The sequence below is a fragment of the Carassius auratus genome, unplaced genomic scaffold (genome assembly GCF_003368295.1).
Source record: "Carassius auratus strain Wakin unplaced genomic scaffold, ASM336829v1 scaf_tig00005214, whole genome shotgun sequence".
In the NCBI taxonomy this organism is placed as follows: domain Eukaryota; kingdom Metazoa; phylum Chordata; class Actinopteri; order Cypriniformes; family Cyprinidae; genus Carassius; species Carassius auratus.
The window spans coordinates 850,969-869,888 of record NW_020523638.1 but is presented as its reverse complement, the minus strand read 5'-3'; the positions used below and the strand labels follow the sequence as shown (position 1 = coordinate 869,888).

At 36.4% G+C, this 18,920-nt stretch overlaps 1 protein-coding gene across 5 annotated transcripts in view; it reads right to left on the bottom strand.

Annotated features, from left to right (window-relative positions):
* LOC113070709 (proprotein convertase subtilisin/kexin type 5-like) overlaps positions 1-18,920 on the bottom strand; it is a 40,968-nt gene that overhangs the window by 1,628 nt on the left and 20,420 nt on the right. The window contains exons 10-24 of one of the 5 annotated variants that reach the window (XM_026244110.1): positions 16,261-16,364; positions 14,427-14,544; positions 14,154-14,342; positions 13,845-13,981; positions 12,788-12,913; positions 12,618-12,717; positions 10,796-10,989; positions 10,623-10,707; positions 9,120-9,223; positions 7,641-7,779; positions 7,438-7,553; positions 2,596-2,698; positions 2,352-2,488; positions 2,060-2,256; positions 87-155 (exon numbers count right to left, since the gene is read on the bottom strand). In XM_026244110.1, the coding sequence (XP_026099895.1) occupies positions 87-155; positions 2,060-2,256; positions 2,352-2,488; positions 2,596-2,698; positions 7,438-7,553; positions 7,641-7,779; positions 9,120-9,223; positions 10,623-10,707; positions 10,796-10,989; positions 12,618-12,717; positions 12,788-12,913; positions 13,845-13,981; positions 14,154-14,342; positions 14,427-14,544; positions 16,261-16,364 (1,918 nt within the window). Of the gene's footprint in view, positions 1-86; positions 156-2,059; positions 2,261-2,351; positions 2,489-2,595; positions 2,699-4,336; positions 6,148-7,214; positions 7,367-7,437; positions 7,554-7,640; positions 7,780-9,119; positions 9,224-10,622; positions 10,708-10,795; positions 10,990-12,617; positions 12,718-12,787; positions 12,914-13,844; positions 13,982-14,153; positions 14,343-14,426; positions 14,545-16,260; positions 16,365-18,920 lie in introns of those variants that run through there. The other 4 variants (XM_026244111.1, XM_026244112.1, XM_026244113.1 and 1 more) reach the window with 4 other exon arrangements.

Genomic DNA, 18,920 nt, shown 5'->3' with positions numbered 1-18,920 from the left:
GGTTTTTGCTTAAGACATGATGCATTTAATTTCTTTAAGAGCAATGCTTGTTGTGTTCACATGGATCCAAATAATGATATACTGACCAGAGAGGCAATGCTGACAGCCCTCCTCACAGGGAACACAGTCTTCATGATCAAGGTCGACTTGTTCACCTACAGAAGAACAAGCATCGCACCAGGAGTCAGTACTTTAATACTGTCGCCAACATGGAAAAAGAAAATGCATGATACAGATGTGCATAAAAACTAGATAATGACTGCATTAGCATGTATAATAAGAGTGTGCATGAGTCTAACAGACGGAGCCCTGGAGGCCAGAGCACAGGATCCGTTTATACATGTCTGCCACTAATGATAAGAATTTCTGTTCCCCCACTGTCTCATTTCTGCTGCTACTTCAGTCTGACTTCTGCAGACAAGCTCTTCCTTCATGCTCAGCTCATCTTTGACTGTGATAACAATTTGTGAAGAAGATTAGATAAACAGCAGTGGGTGTCGTGAGAAGCCAAACAACATCCATAGAGTTAGATTTACAGATATACATGAAGGCTGAAGCGTTCTAGCACCGCACACAGAACGAGAGAGGAGAACGTCTGTCTAGTGCGGAGCAATCTCATGAAAACATGTCTTTGCCAAACTGCACTGCAAGATCAAAAGATTAAAAAGTACATTTTCTTCTACTTTAAGGCGCATTAAAGCTGCGGTAGGGAACTTTTGACGCTCTAGCGGTTGATAAACAGAACTGCTTGCGTCTTGCGGAAGAACATCGTAGCCGGAAATACTTCTCTCTGTTTATGTCTATGAAGAATCACAAAGGTACTGGGTTACTCCGCCGCGGTATCCCCGAAGCAATCTAAAATGGTCCGAATATAAACACTTATTATAGATGTACCCTAGTGATTCAGGACAAGCCAAAAACACGGTTTGGAAAATGGATTCATGGTGTACTTGCTTATTATATACATTTTTCTACATTTTGAACTCAAAGTTACGGACCGCAGCTCTGATTGGTTGTTTTTTACCGGGAGCGGTGGAGTTTCTGCAAATGGCAATTGGACCACTAGGAGGAGCCAGAGGAGCTTGATTTTTTCACAGATTATCTGTCTCATATTCTACTGTCAGGACATAATGACAGGTTTAATAAATATGTAAAAAATATTTTTTATACAAAAGTTCCCTACAGCACCTTTAAGTACATTACCCCCTTTGCACTTCCTGTATTTATTATGATGACTTAATATATTCTCAGAAGTTTTTTACTTTATCACAATATACATTTAATGTGTTTTACTGTTACTACTACTGTGCTAGTACTGTTCAAAAGTATGTTTGAATTACAAATTACTTTTATTCAGCATGGATTCATTAAATAAAAATGATGATAGTGATGACAGTAAAAAAAAAATGTCTGTGGAGATTATAAAAAAAAAAAAAAAAAAGTTGTTCCTATAAAATTTCTATTCTTTAAAGAATCCTCAAGAAATCTTGTCACAAATTCCACATTAATATTAATCAGCACAACGGTTTACAACATTGATAATAAGACTGGAGTAATGATGCTGAGAATTCAGCTTTGCGTCACAGGAATAAATAAAATTTTCACATTTATTCAATTAGAAAACATTTGTTTAAATTATACATTTTAATTAAATTGCATTTGTTTTACATTTTAAATCTTTTAATTTATGATATTTCGCAATATTACAGTTTTAACATTATTTTATCCTTTTTTATTGTTTGTTGATGCAAAAAAGCAGCACGGCAAATGCCATCACTCTGTATAAACACATTATACATCATATATATCACAAATATTGTATAGTTATTTCTTGGCAGGTTTTCTGAGATTCATCCATTGGAAACATTATGGTGAAAAATACTGGCAAATTAGTATTTTGGCAATGAGGATGTGATTTTAACACTGGGCCTACAGCTCAACCACTAATTTGATTTCAGAAGAATTCTCAAATAAACCTCACTCACATTCCAAAAAGAGTCTTAACATCATAAAAAAGAAACATGGAAAAACATTCTAGAACAGTTATGATGCAACTGACCCACTCCACACTCCAGTTTGGCACACGTCCCGTCTTTGGGGTAGTAGGACGGGGTGCAGTAGAGACAGTGGCCTGTAGAAGTACACACAGTGCAGTTTGGAGGGCAGGGGTCACATGTTCCCTTCGAGGAATGGGAATAGCCCTTTGGACAGCTTTCACGACACTCTCCTTCAAAGAGGTACCGCTCCACTCCGAACCTATCTGTGTGAAATCAGAAACAGAGAAAGAATTACATTAAGATTTTGTATTTTTCTCTTATGTGAGACAGTCATGATGATGATGATGAGGTTACCTTTGCTACAGCGAGTACATTTGTCAGGTGCCGAATCGGTACATTCGAGGCACGTGTGGTGGCAAGGATGACACTGTCCATCCCTTTCATACTTCCCAAGATCACAATGGATCACGCATGTCCCATTATCAAAAAGCCTGCCAAAGAACAAAAACTGAAATCTCTCCCCACACAGTGCACATCTGGTCTCACTGTAACTTTGACTGTGGTGCTGTGAGAAACAAGTGATTTGTTCACACTTCACCTGGTGTAAGGGCAGCTGATACAGTCTTTACTCTTGGGTCCAGTGCACTTCGAGCAGGTTGAGGAACACTGTGCACATTTTTCAGCTTTGCTTAAATACTCCCCTGACGAAAAAAAATACAGATAACACAAGCTACATAAATATCCATAACTAGAATATCCCACTTCATCTAGTGTAGGTATCGTTTATTATACTAGTATATTTATGCATGTAGCATCAGAAATAACTCAAATTTCCCTGAAGGCAGTTAGAAAAAAGTAGGAAAATACAAACAATTAAGTAAAACAAACAAGCTGGTAAACAAATATATTAAAATAAATATAAATAAACAAACAAAACAAGTAAACATTCAGCATGCAAGCAAACAAAAACACATCCAAGCAAGCAAATGCAACAAGCTAAGAAACAAGGAAATTACAAAATACACAAAAGAAAATCAAACAAGCTAACAAAACAAGCAAACGAAACAAAATATACAAACAGCAGATGAAACAAGCAAACGAAACAAGCAGATTAAACAAATGCATGCAAAAAAGCAAACAAAACAACCATACAAAAAAGAAAGCAAACAAAACAAGCAAACCATCAAAAAGCAGATTAAACAAATACATGCAAACAAACAAACATAATATACATACAAACAAGCAAACGAAACAAGAAAACAAACAAGCAAACAGACAAGTAGATTAAGCAAATACATGAAAGAACACACAACACACATACAAAGGAGATGGAAATCAAGGTGCTTACCTGTTCAGCTTTAGCATTAATAATAAAAGGCTTCTGGTTGAAGAACTGACCAGCTGACGTTTATGATTGTGGACAATTCAAAGGCCATGACCATGCAGGATTCATGAATCACTCTCAAAAGAAGCAAGAAAGCTCATGAAGAATGCCCTCATTCAATCAGCAGGCCTTAGAAAAAAAGAACTGAAAGCTGAATTTAAAAAAAAGTGATTTTGTAAGATGCAAAAAAACTGAAACCGACTGAAACATTCACTTTAACCAAGCCTGATATATATATATAAAATACATTTTTCACTCTCTGAGTAGGACCAAATTGATCAAAAGTATCCCAAAGTGATGCTATGGGAATGTGGGAAGAGCTAAATACATCCAGCTAACCTTTAACCCCAGTCTATCAATGCATTTGTGAGATTTCCTTTAGAGTGAGCTGGACGTCTATGGCCGACTGACCCTTCAGATGACCTCAGGCTTACGCTCTGATACACTCCATTCACTCAATTCTGACAGTCCCGAAGCAAACCCGCATGACCCTACGTGACCGTAACGGAGACGTCAATCACTAGACGTCAAGAAACACTGGTCCTGATCCAGAGTCAGTTAAAGGAGTTTTCTCAACTGCTAAAATGCTTAAGAATCACTTTGATATTTGACACAGGACAGTAACATGTAAAACAGCATGTGTCAGTAATAATGGCTTTATCGTGTTATTCATCATTGGTTGTGTAGGAGCTGCAACTATTTTAGAAATGTTCGTACTAAAGGAAACAGCCACAGGTCAGAACAAGGGGCTGCGCAGATATTGTCTCTTTAAAAGTCAGTGTGACCTCTACACATTTGAGTTGATTTTCTCTCGCTCAAATGCCGAATTCTCTTCGAAACAAAAAGGGCCTTTTGTTAAGAAAACAAGGAGAGGTTGAATCATTCTCACATCAGTTCACCGCAAGAATTTAACTCTGAACAATATTTCTTAAAAGGCAAAATAAACAAGCATAGATGATTATGATGAAAATGTGAGCGCTGCTTCTCACTTCTCTTTTATTTTAAAGTTAATTAATAAAAAGATCAGTAAACCATTCGTTTCGTCCAGTCTTCTCTACATGATAAAATAGTTTTCTTGGCCCGGACTACAACACATCTTCATCATCTAGACTAACGGTTCATGGCGGTTGGCTAAAAAAAGAAATATAAAATAATTTTAGAAAACTTCTAGAATCCATTTCCCCCTTATTTCAGTTGAACCTGGGTGCAAAATATATTTAAGATTAATAGTGATAAAAATACATATATACATTAAGAAACAACGTTGCCAGAACAGAGTAAATGTAACACATCTGAACATAGACTGATTCTCGTTAATCCTATATAACATTAGTTATGTAACCTTGAATAGAGTACAATCATACTACAACGTCTGTGTGTGTGTGTCGTGAACACACAAGTAGCATGAAGTGGTTGGACAATCCCATCCACAAAACCCAACTCGTTTGAACGATGACCATTTAGAAATCTTTTTCATAAATAAAAGGCTACGTCATCTTAAACCACATCATTCATAAATAAAAGACATAGAAATCCCCTTAACACTGCACAAAAGTGGATTGGTCAAACATGTCCTTAATGAATGCAGAAGTCTATTTTGTGGTGTGTAGTACTATTAGTAGAATTAAACGTTTCACCTCGTTTCTGACCTTCAGTAAAACGTTACATACTCCCCTAGAGTATTTTATTTTTTTCGTTTTTTCATTTGAGGTGGCCAAATCAAGTAAAAACAGATGTTGAGCGGGCTGTTGACCCTGATCTACCCGGACACACACTTTAAAGTTCCTTATTTCACACAAATCATCATGCATGTTTAAGGATTTATTTAACAAATATATCACAAAGGCCTGATTGTATCAAATTATACGTTCAGCTACCACGAATAAAACCTGTACTCCAGCCCAGTCAATGATTCTTCAGGGCCCACTAACTTACGTTTAGGTTCAACGCTGATTGAAACAAACACACACATGCACGCACGCAAAACAAGTATGAGATATGAGCCTGAGGTGAAGTGAGACCACCTGACGACATTCAACTCATTGCGAGGCTAAACGGCAGGTCGTTAGTGTTAGTACAACACTTATCGCTTCAGGAAGTACTTCTTGTACCTTGTACCTCCAGAGTCAGCTATTGATTTGACTGCAGTCATGAAGGTCAGTGGATGAACCTGTGCTATGGTTTATGCGTCCGTCCCTTTTGCTCACGGAGGTCTTTGCTGCAAATCGTAGAGGTTCTCTGAGTGCGCTTTATTTCAGAATATGCACAAACTGGCTTTGATCATTGTTTTCATCATGTGTGAAACTGCGGAAAAATAGAGAACCGCCGCTTCAACGCTTAGCATGTCGCTCCAAATTCTTCTCTCAGACCCAAAACGGAGAAAAAGGTACAAAAATTTGGCATCCATGCTTTGGTCACAAAATACTGACATGTATGATTTGCTGTTTATTACTGATCCCAGTCGCACCACCCTGACAGTTTCTGTCCACACACTCACACACACACACACACACACACTCAGACACACAGAGATAAAAGGTAGGTTTGTTGTAGTTCTGGCATCGGGAAACCTCACGATGTAGTCCCATATTTGAGGTTCCTGACTGGAATATAAATTAGCAGAACGGCAAGTGTGGCTGGAAAAGTTCCTTCAGCCCTTTTGAGAACATGTTCTACAGCAGAGCTGCTGCAGAACCTTCCTCTGGCACAGATTGTTCTTTTTCACTAGCACACAGAAGCTTCCCTCCGCCCATGATTCTTCATTTGCTTTCCAGAGAGCAGGAAGAGGAAAGAGCAGAGAGACAGCACACAGATGGGCGGCGGACAGGAAATGATGCAGATCAGGTCACAGTGAGAGACGATGGGCAAACGTTGGTTGTTATTTGTATTTTTTTATAATCCAGTTGATTGTTCGACAGAGGAGGATATCCAGGTGTGATTGGAATCCAGGATGAAAAGATTTGAAGGAAAGATCATCAGGAAGAAAAGGAGAACAAACATTTAGAAAGTGATTCTGCAATCATCAAATAATTTTTACTGTGTCACAGGTCGACAGTGTAACTTTGTTTTCATTTGCTAGAAATAGAAGACAATATGCTCCACCGTAAAAATTTTATATATATGAAATATTTGGGCACATCTCACCACAAAATCAGAGGAAAGTTTAAAAAACAATAATATTTTTTATCATATTTTCTAGATTTTTTCCTTTTTTATTTTGCAATGAATTTACACATCACAATGGTATTCTTTTTAGTTCCTTTATAAAAATGTAATAAAAAAAATATATTACAATAATCAAGATATAATGAGAATCACTACTGAGAATCATGAAAATTATGTTACCGTTCAAAAATTCAGGGGAATTATTGCAAGAAATTAATGCTTTTATTTCCCATGGATGCATTAAATTGATCAAACATGATATAAAATATATTTTGGAATATTGTAAACATGTTTCAAATATTTCAATATAAATGCTTTCGAACTTTCAATTCATTCAAAAATCCTGAGAAAATTATCATGATTTTCAAAAAAATATTAGGTGGAACAACTGTTTTCAAAGGTTTGTTTCCGCCATGGGAGTAAAAAATTAATATAAATGGTAAATGTGAATTTTAGTTCTTTTAAATTGTAATAATATTTCATAATATTACTGTTTTTCGGTTCAAATAAATGCATCCTTGATAAGCATAAGAGACTTCCTTAAAAAAAAAAAAAATTACTGATTCCAATCTTAGTAAACTAATCAAATAAAACAACAAAAAGTATTAAGAATTGGAGGTTAATGTACTTGCTTGTAGAAATTTTTAAAAGAAACAAAAACGTATTTGTGAAATATAGTTTTATTTTTATTTTGGGGTGAAATGTGACCTGGACACATTTTTCCAAGAAAGCAATATCAGAAAAAATAAATAAACAGACCATGATTCAACCCCATGCAAAAACTACTATATTTAGTAGCACAAAGGAATCAGATCAGAATCTGGAAAGAAAAGAAAACACTGCAATAAGGAGCAAACCAAAAGCTAGCATGGCTGCATCAACAGTACTCACCATCTTTGCAGATGGTGCTGACGACACACACGCCGTTTTCCAGGTTGTAGCCGCTTGCGCAGGTGCTGCAGTTCCTGTCCCCCGGCCCGGCGCAGGCGTAGCAGGTGGGGTCACACCTGCAGGCAGATCACAGACCTGACCGTCATTACTGCTTTAAACATAAACACTCGCTCAGATGTCATGCTAAGCAGTGAGATACTGACTTCTGACAAAACTTCTGGACATCTCCGTTGTCTGTCGTTTGTTCTGCCAAGTAATATCCCACACTGCAGCTGGAGACGCAGCGCCAGTCCTCAAAGTAATAGCCCGGAGCGCACTCATTACACGCTTCCATGCCAGTTCCTGTGCACAGGGAATACCATCATGTTCCCAAAAAGCCAGACTGCAAATAATTTGAAATGCACTTTGGAATGTTCACACTTAGAGAAGTTTTTCCTGAAAGGGCTTCCTCTGAGAATGCTTGGAAGCCACTGGCAATAGCGAATGAGTTACAAAAACACAAATAACTTATCGCTTTTAGGGAAACTAATCTTAAAAAGGCACATATCATTACAAATGGGAGCTGATACCAAAAATAACTGATTCTCTGAGCTGTTGACAAATGTATGGAAGCCCATTTCTGCCATATACAAACATAATCAGTATGAGATACTCATTTAAAATTATGAGATAAAGTTGAAAATGACATCACATCAAAATGATGACATAACACTAGCATAAGTCAAAACGGTCATACTAAGTCAGAATTATGATGAAGTTAAAATAGAAAAGTCAAAGTTATGACAAAAACTGACAAGTCATAATTATGAGATAAAGTTGAAATTATGACAAAAATTGACATCAATCTAAATTATGACATACTAAGTTGTGATTATAGGATAAAGTTTTAAATAAAGTTTTCTTTAATTATCAAGCTATTACACATCCAAGAAGAACTTTAATTCACCCTAATGACTTGAACAAGAAAAGCTTTTGGTGACGAGTAATTGTTTGAGAATTAGAAGTGTGTCGTTGCAATAAAGATAGTTTGAACATGTGATCATAACAAGGGTACACGTGTGCATACATCAACTGTTGTTAAAATCTAGGGCAGATTCTGAGCTAGCAACAGTAATTGTGCTGCATAAACTATATTCAGCAGCTACAGTTGAGGTCAAAAGATTACATACACCTTGCACTATTATTTTCTTTTGTGGACTATTTAAATGCACCTTTTATTTGAAACTTAATCTATTTAATCTGAATCTTATTCAGTTCAATATAAAAAAAAAATTATATGCATTTTGTATCCCTTGTATTTTGGTAAAATACTTAACATTTTGCAGATTCTGCAAGGTGTATGTAAATTTTTGACCTCAACTGTAAGCACTGGTTGTTCTGCAAAGCCTTAGTAATTTGTTGCAATTTCTGGACACTGAGAGAACAGCTTTGATGCAATAGTCTCAGAAGGTACTTGTTAAGTCTAGAACTTCAAAATGACATCATACACTGCATCTTTTTTTATGCATGGGATGGTTATATTCTCTTGACATTTTTAGAAGAAAAAAAAAAAGGACAGAGTAGCCAATCAAAAAAACAACAACTGGGAGTTATATTTTATAAATTGATTTTAAGCCAAAGATCATGATCAAAGCCTACTGCAAACCTAAATGGAAAATAAAGTACTATAGTAAAGTGCTTACCTGCACAGGTGGCACAAGTCAAGTGGCACTTTTCACATGCTCGTCTGTGTCCATTATAATAGGTGCCAGGTTCACAGCTCAGCTGACACTTATTCCCCTGTAGACTGAAAAAAGACAGACAGAAGCCAAGAAAGAGGAATTATTCAAAGGGGTTCAGACTGAGCCACAACACACTTTCTTACACACTCTTGTTTCACATCACTGTTTTAAAACTGTGAGATGAGCCTCAAAAGCATTTAAGGGAAAAAAAAGGATAGTAAATTAATGAAGTAAAAACTCATGAAAAATAATATTATCATTGTTGTGCAAAATAATAAAAATGATGACAGCAGGAGCAGGTAAAAACTAAACATTTAGCTGTTGCCTCTCACACGAGGGCCCGGGACCCACAGCAAAACTTCCCAGAGGGCCATAAGATGACTTCATTTTTTAATAAGACAAAAGCAATAAAATATTAAATACTTAACATACTTAAACATTTAAATATTAATGTATTTAAAGTATTAATGTAAAGTATTTGTCTTGTTATATCAAGCTCTAAAATATTTTATTGTGTAGAAACTGCTATTTGTGATTCAAATAATAATAAAAAATAAAAAATGTAATCGCTAATAGAATGTGTGCAAATTTATTATAAACGTTTAATTTTATTGAATCAATAATAAAAAATAAAAAAAAACCTTATTATGGAATTCCATGTGTGTAAATGAATATATTCATTGCCAGTTTCAATGATGCAAAATAAATATTTAATAAAATAATGTGAGTATATATATCTCTCAGAATGGTTGGTGTGCAGCATTGTAGATCTGCTGTTTTTTAATCACAATTTTATAACATTGTGTTAGGGTTTTTTTTTCTCTCAGAGGTAAGACCCACCTTCTAAACTCATACAGTAAACTAATAAAGTTCCCCCGAAAACAGCAATGAATGACAAGTCAAATGAATAATTACAAAGACTGTAACTGCAACCTTAAACCGAGAGAAACTGCGGGCAGAAAAATTCATCTCATCTGCACTCTAGCCCTGCCATCCTTCTTCATACCTTCTGTAGTCTAAACAAGTCTAAAAAGATCAACAACGACGGATTAAAGTCCAGATGAGTGGGTGAAAAAACCTTTACGTATATTCAGAGAATATTTCAAAACCATTCACAGAACAGCTGCTGCGCATTACGCCAGATTTTGTGCCATGACCTGTTTTTCGTTTCTCTCTCCGTTTTTCCACCACTCTCTCTCTCTCCCTCTTTATCTAACGTCAGAGAGGAGTAGGAAAAGCCCGAGCAAACCCGCTCACTAGAGACAGTATTTCAACATGCATCTAAACTCAAGAGCTAAGAGGTGTGTAACAGGATGTTTCCAGTGATAATTCAGCGTGGCTTCATTCTGACACCTCTCGATGTAGATCGTAGGAAAGTTTTAGGCCAAGATTCTGACTATATTTCATATAATGGCTCTAAAAATACCATGTAGGAGGTGCAATACTGTATTTGCAGTGTATTACCTGAGACCGGTCTGGCACTCTGTGCAGATGTTCGCAGACGTGCATTTCTCGCAGTTCTCTCTGCATTTCCGGCACATGGTGGAGTCTGTGAGAGAACAGCCACATGAAGTCTCAAATTCAACAGCCAATCACAACGTGGGGTTTTTTTTGGAGTGAGATGAAGTGTGACTTGCCCAGGTCCAGGTAGAAGCCGTCAGGACAGGAGCTGACGCAGTTGTTTCCTCCCTCCACGAGATACAGACCCGAGCGGCAGGTCGAACACTGATCACCGCGGCTGCCCATGCAGGTCTCGCACAGCGGAGAGCACTTCTTACAGCGCTTCTTATCGTCCTGGAAAAACCCAGTCGGACACTCGGATACACACATCCTGAGAGACACACAGACGGGAGGTGGAAAGAGAAACGGAGAGAGACAGACACAGACAGGAAGAGCCACATGAGACCAGAAGAATCAACATCTGGCAGCCGTGAGGAAAGACTTTCACCAGGAAACAAAGGCAAAAGTCAGGCTCTGAGAAAGCCATCAGCTCCAGATGTGAGCGTGGCTTGTGTGACCTGGGATATGCCGGAGAACACAAACTCTATAAATGTAATCATGACACGTGGGTGCACACACACACACACACACACACACACACAGAGTGTGTCTGGATAGATGTGAGACGTTAGCAGGGGCACACAGACACACAGCTGTTGTCAGCATGTGCTTTGGAGTTAATTAATCTTTTGACTCCCAAGTAATATTATTTTCACTAATAAAAAACGTACTTTCAGTAATACATACACAACATTATGGAAATGTATTAAAAACTTTCTCAATTCTTTAGTAGCTCTTATTATGTTACGCAATGCACATGCTTCATGTTGGGGTGTTGTATCGCCCTGTAGCTAGGGAGTTTATTTTGCAATGACTGACTGGATGTACAGCCGGTTCATTATAAGGCTACATACCAAACAAATGAAAACATGGACATTTAATACTGATTTGAGTTTCACAGAAACTTTAAGTGGGTCAATGACAAATGCGCCCAGTTCTTAGAAATGTCCTCATGCATTCATGCTGCTTTCATACACTACAGTTCAAAAATGTTTGGGGGTCGGCAAGATTCTCTTTTCGCTTTTATTTGATCCAAAACAACAACAAAAAAATGTTTTATCAAAAAATGATAAAAACAGTAATATTGTGAAATATTGTTACAATTTAAAATAACTGTTTTCTATTTGAATATATATTAAAATATAATTTATTCCTGTGATGGAAATCTGTATTTTCAGGATCATTACTCCAGTCTTCAGTGTCACATGATCTTTCAGAAATCATTCTGATATGATGATTTGATTTCTTATCATCATCAACGTTGAACATGTTTTTTTTTTTTTTTTGTAGAAACAGTAATCCAACTCAAAAATCACCAATCAAAAGAACAGCATTTCTTTGAAATGGAAATCTTTTGCAACATTTTAAATTGTATAAACATTATAACTATCACTTATGATGATGATCTTTGCTAAATAAAATAATTATTGTAATGTAAAAATTTTACTGCCTCTAAACTTTTGAACATTAGTGTATGTTTTTGAAAACAAATGATTTTCATATAAAAAGTTCAAATTGAATGACTAAAAATATCTTATTACATGAATAAACAATGATTAAATATAGGTTTCTAAATTATTATAATTTTTTCTTTACAAATTGCATTTTCACAAATAAGTTAATTAATTCTAGTTCAACCTGAACCAACCATGTGATAAAAATATGAAATGATCTGATATTTTAAGAGACCTACAGTCATGAGGGTCTGCATGGATAAGTGATATCATTTCATGAGATATTTTTGTTTCATGCAAAGGTCTGTTCACTTGTTCTACCCCGAGATAACTTTTAATGAATCCAGAAAAAAAAAAAGTGGGCATTACGTTATTGAACCAAATACCAACATTTTTAAAAAAGCATTTAAAAGAGTGTGTGGTGATGTTGTGGAAAGCTGTGTACCTGGTGTTGTTCTTGAACTTGAGGAAGTAGTGGAGGCAAGTGATGCACTGCTGGGGCCCTGGACCCTCACAGCCGTTCTCACACTCAGGGTGACACGAGCCTTACGTGAGGAAACAGAAGATGAGCAGACTCCACAGATACACAGTCAGATCCACAGTATAATTACTTACCCACATACTCCTCAGTGTACTCGTCATCAGGCTGCGGCTCCGCCAGAGAGCGAGGCTTGTCACTGCGGATCGAGTACGGATGCACAGAGGTGCCATAAAGTACCAGAGACCACTCTTTCAGCTTGCCTGGAGTGAATAACAAGTCCGTCGGTGTGCAATGAAATCAAACCCTCATTTATAGAGCTAATACTTCTCTGCCTTCCCAATTGGAAGAGGTTATTTACAAGTATGTCAATATCAGTACTTAAACTAAACAAAGACTTGAGAAAATGAGATAAGACTGCTAATAGACTCATAAATAATTTACAATTAGTATATATTTTTTTATAGTAATTCATTATATATATATATATATATATATATATATATATATATATATATATATATATATATATATATATATATATATATATATATATATATATATATATATATATATATATACACACACACATACACACACAGACATACACACACTACTGTTAATATATTATTTAAAACTACTGTTACTTTTTTTCCTCTCAATTTTCAATTTTGTCATAGTAATTAGATGTTTCTTTTTTGTTTTTTTATCGTAATATCGGGATGCCATGTCATTAAAATAATGTTCTTTAAAAATAATGAGATTATGGCTCAATAAATGATGTATTTTCTTGTAATAACAGCATATGTCATAAAAGCAACATGTTTTTTCCATTGTTACTAGATATTATGTCATTAAAACTACATATTTTGTATTTGACCTGACAACAGGAGAACTAGACATCAAATCCAGTTCGATATTCTGCCTGCCTTACGGTTAATGGACGATTAAAAATTTTGACCCCAAAAAATGCATCAAACGTTTTTCATGTCACACTACCTCGACTGTTCAACTGTAATCAATGCAATCACCGCAGTAAAGGTTGGCACTGTGGTAGTTTTTAATAGCGGAATAAACCACACAGCCTAAGTTTATATGCATTTGTCAAATCTCCTCTGTGTAAGACCGTGTGGTGTATCAAACGTGAAGGAATGGCTGAAGGAACAGGAAGTGTGTTTTCCTTGGAGAAAGTACCTGGTGCTTTCTGGCTCCTGAGTTGGGAGGGAGAGTCGTAGATCTCTAGTATCCAGTCTCCAGCAGCTTTCTCTCCCCAGCAGTGAGTGGTCATGAATTCCCAGTTCTTAAAGCCCTCCATTGAGTGATCAAAAAGCCTGCAGTAACAATAAACAGATGCTACACCAATGCACTTAAAAAAATACTGGACCAATTCAGTGGAAATCTGGGAATTCTTCCACTGAAATTCAGCAGAAAGAACAAACCACAATATGCAGTAATTCTACCAAAGTAGCCATTTACTGAAGATTAGTGCGTAGTGCACTGTACCTGTTGGCGAGCAGCTGTGACTTTGTCCCTGATGGTGACGTTAGGTTGATTGACAGGTCCCCTCGCCGCGGGTGTGTAATTGTTATACGCACGACCACATGCTCCAGATAAATAACATGATTGTTTGCATTATCGGTGCAGCCTGTTGCCTTGTACACCGAACGAACGACATGCTCTGAACGGATGGTTCTACGGGAAACAGATATACATTTACTATGACTCATAGGACATAATAAATGTGACGTACTGTGGGGTGTTAGCTATGGCATGTACCGGATTTGTTTATCAGCATTCTCCACACAGATGTGTTGTGGGGGAACCTGTTTCCAGCACTCTGCCTCTTTCACCATGGCCTCCGCGTCCATCAGCCCAAAGCCATACAGGTGACTGACTGGAAGAAGATTTACAAAATTACCATCAATCATAAAGCAGATCAGGGCTAGTTTAGTATCCAGACTATATTAGTTTTTATTCTTATATATGGAATTACATTTGTTTCAATAATAATGAACGAAACTTTATAAAACTGAACGTAACTTTTTCAGAAACTATCGAAAATATGCCATTGCAAAAGAAGAAGAAAAACAATGAAAACGAAAAAAATTTACTCAGTCGCACAAATTTAACAGGCTCTTCAAATATACTTCATTCTTTGTTAATGTTTTTCAAAGATTTGTTTTCGCTAATCATGGATTTTGAATTTATTGCCACAGATTTCGCTTACGTTTCACAGTTTTTCGTTTGGTGTTTTGACACAACCCTCCCGTGGGGGGCGGGCTTAACAGTGATCTACTCTGATTGGATAGTGAGCTTTTGATGGACAGGTGTTCTCTGACCGGGAAGTACAGCACATATAGGTTCATTATTATTGAAACAAATGTAATTCCATTTTTATACTGAATTTCATAATTTCCCTCTCCATTTTTAGGAATTTTGTTGTGTTTTGCTTTTTTTATTATTATTATTTTTTTTAGATTATATTTATCTTTTACAATTTTATTATTATAGTTTTAATTTTGGTTATTTTAGTACATTGCTAAACTAAAAGAAAATGAGAATCAATGACTTGCCTAATACATAAAAACAAAATTCATATAGATTTTTTTTTCTATTTTATTTCAAGGAAATGTTTAGCACATTTCAAGTCATGACAGTTTTTTTTATGGTTTTAGTTTACCATAATAACCCTGGTGTATATTGATGTTGTAAAATTAATTGTTCAGCATAGTCTGGAATGGGGGTGGACTATCGTCTTTATCTGTGTTATGCACACGTGATGTCACTGCGCCATCATGAAAGCTTGTCACTTAAATGCGGTTTTAAAAAAACAAGCGATTTTAAACCCTCGGAGCACAAGAAGCAGCAAAAAACTGATATATGTGAGCACCTGAGAGACGGTCTGAGTGCACTCACTTGAAACCCAAACGTACATAAAGCTGCCTCTCAGACAGCACACAAGTACTGAACGGAGATCTTTCTGGCAGCTTACTGGGCTTGAACGGTCAAATACACACACTTACGTTTCAAAATGCCCATCTTTGAGAGCATCCTCATAAATACAGTCATTTATGTCTTAAGAGAACCTAAACAGTTGAGAAAAAAATGCATGTATATCACTATATTAGAGTCGTACATTCTGTCTTAAAGTGACAGCAGCCTAATAAACCTGCCGTGTGTCATTAATGAGTAATCTCACACTGCTTTCAGCTGAATCACTTTTGTAACTTTTATAGGAATAAATCTTTATTTAATTTACACAAGTGAAGATAACATACATTTTAAGTAGTTATTTCTACTACATGAACTTTTTTCACATAAGTCTATTTCTTTTAAGCCTTTGTTCTGTTGCGGTTTTATGTCCTGTAACATGTAATTAGTTTCTTTGTTCTTATTTTATCATAAATTGTTTATTTGTCTGCAGTAAGCTAAAGCTTTTTTTTTGTTAGGCTAGTACTCGATTCTTGTGATACTGAAATAGATTATGTTAATAATGAAATTAAAATCAACATCTGAATATTCCTGGGTATGAAGTTTCTCACAAGCATCACTTCCCATCTGGTGATTAAAAGGAGACAGGGCAGTTTAAAGAAATTAAAAAGCCTGTTACCGTTATAACCAGCGGCATTGGTTTTCCAGTCAGGAGCACTGAGATGGCCAGCACGAGATGTCTTCACTATTATGTGCTGTACATCTCGCCACGTCAGGAAAGGACTGCAACAGAGAGTCAAACATAAGATGAATGGACATCTGCATCTACGTGACCAATTGCATGACTAAATAATCTCTCCAAACTGGATTCAATATCTTCAAATCCAATCACTAGAATCCAAACAATCACACTGACCACAGTTTTCAGCTGTACTTCACAAGTCTCATTGCCTAGAGATGTGTGATTGAAGCATTCACTCCCATAATTCACCATGCACAGTGGGCTCAAACATCAAACCAAAAGAAAGCTGGATGCCATGTGTCCTCGACTATCCCCCCGAAATATCGAAACAATCTAAATCTGTTTGGTTCACTGCATTGTGCTGGGAATATACAGTCACATGGAAGCCATATGTCAAGGTACTCCTCAATTTCCTGTGTGAAATCAGACACAGTTGAAACTTACAGAAAACACGCCACTTGAGTCAAGCAGTTCAGAAACCCAGCATTTACTGACGTGTTTACCTGTTTTAGCTTATCATGATTATTATTACTCTTTATTTCAGACTCATGGTCCATATGAAAAGAAGAAAGAATGAAGAGGAAAATACACACACAGAATTTAAAAGACATACAAGCTTGCATTCCAATGCTTCCGCAAACTGGAAAAATACCTTGTATCACTTAATGTAACATCATTTAAGACCATTATGATACCATTTTTTTAATCATTCAACCGACATATGAAATTATACATACACTTCCTTAAGACAGCATGCAAAGTAGGTACATTATTAGATACAAACAATTGGCTTGCACTTGTCCACCTTGGATGTTTAAGCAAAATTCTTAGCGCATCATTAAATGCCACCTGGAGTTTTTGCATTTTAGCTTTAGCATACCTACACCACAGGTGAGCTGTATAAAAAGAAGCCAGCATATTAGCTTGCCCATATAACCTACAGCACTGGCGCTGCACATCATCGTCATCATTTCAATCATTTCTAATGATGTGACCCAAGTATTTAACTTTATTTACCACATTCAATACTTGGTCATCTATATAAAAAGAAGGAAAATTTTGCTTAAGGTCCTCTTTGGTTTCAACAATCATAATCACACTCTTTTTCACATTAAATTTTATATCATGCTGCACACCATAACTTGAACATATTCGAAGCAGCTTTTGTAATCCTGCGCTACAAGGAGACATAATAACCAGATCATCAGCATACATCAAATGGTTAATGAGACTATCACCTATTAAACATCCAGTCTTACAATTATTCAACTCCACAGAAAGAACATCCATGTACAGGTTAAAAAGGTGACAATATCCCCCCTAGCCGAACCCTATTCGTCATAAAAAACGGTTCCGATACGTTCTTACCCCATTGAACTTTTAAGTTAGGTTTGATGTATATACCAAAAATATAATATTCTTATCAAGTATGGGGGAACCCCTCTTTCTTGCAATTTAAAGTTATGCGATCTGGACCACAAGCTTTATTCTCATCCAGTTTCTCAATTGCGTACTTGACCTCATCAATTGTAATTATCATACCTTCATCATTCGCCACATGACCAACTTTAAATTCCTTCCTGTCAACACAATTAAAAATATCTCCATAATATTTTCTCCATAAATTAACAATATTCCCCATCCCAACAACCCAATCAATACTAGTTGGAAGTGGTATTTTACTATTATTGATAGTCTTGACTTCTTTCCCACTCGTCACAGAAAAAAGTGAGAAAAAAAGGCACTCAATGCACATTTTTATTCATTATTTTGTAAAATTAGTTAAAAAACATGGAAGCTGGAAAAAAGGTATCTACAATCTTGCTCCAGCCAAAGTGACTTGAATGCACCTGAAGTCATAATTATGAGTTGTCAATTTATAAATATACATTTCCCAAAGGCACACAGTCAAAACACATCAGAAGCGTTAATTAAAAGTCACCGTTTCAGTCACTGATTTTGTGTAACCTGTATGAGTTTATTTCTTGTGTTGAACACAAAAGATGCTATTTTATAAATGTTGGTAACTAAACAGCTGTGGCCAGTGATTTCATAATACTATAGAAGTCAACGGCTAAGGTCATCTGTTTGGTTAACCTCATTCTTCAAAATATCTTCTTTTGTGTTCAAAAGTAAGAAACTCACGTTTAACAGAGGAGGAATTTTTGGATGAACGATTCAGAGGGTCATCGAGAGTGAAAAGCATAACACCTTCATGATTAGTGGCTAAATTAGTGATGCTAATTCCAATGAAGTGGCCTGGAACAGACACTTCCGCTACACAAGTGTAAAGCCCCTTTCACACTGCCATTCCGGCAAAAACAGGGGTAAAGTGTTCCGGCAATTGTTCCCGGGTCGCTAAATTTTGCACTTTCACACTGCCAGTGATTACCCGGGATATGCGCCTGCTTTCACACACAACCCGTAAAGATCCCGTAACGCCACGTGACATCAGGGCGTGACATGTAATGGAAGAATGTTTGCACATATTTTTTCGTCGCAAAATTTGATCTTCCTTCAAAATAGCCGGTAAAAGAGTTTTGCGATAACGCGCGTCATCACTTCGACATGGCATTAGATCTGGGTTTTGTTCACAC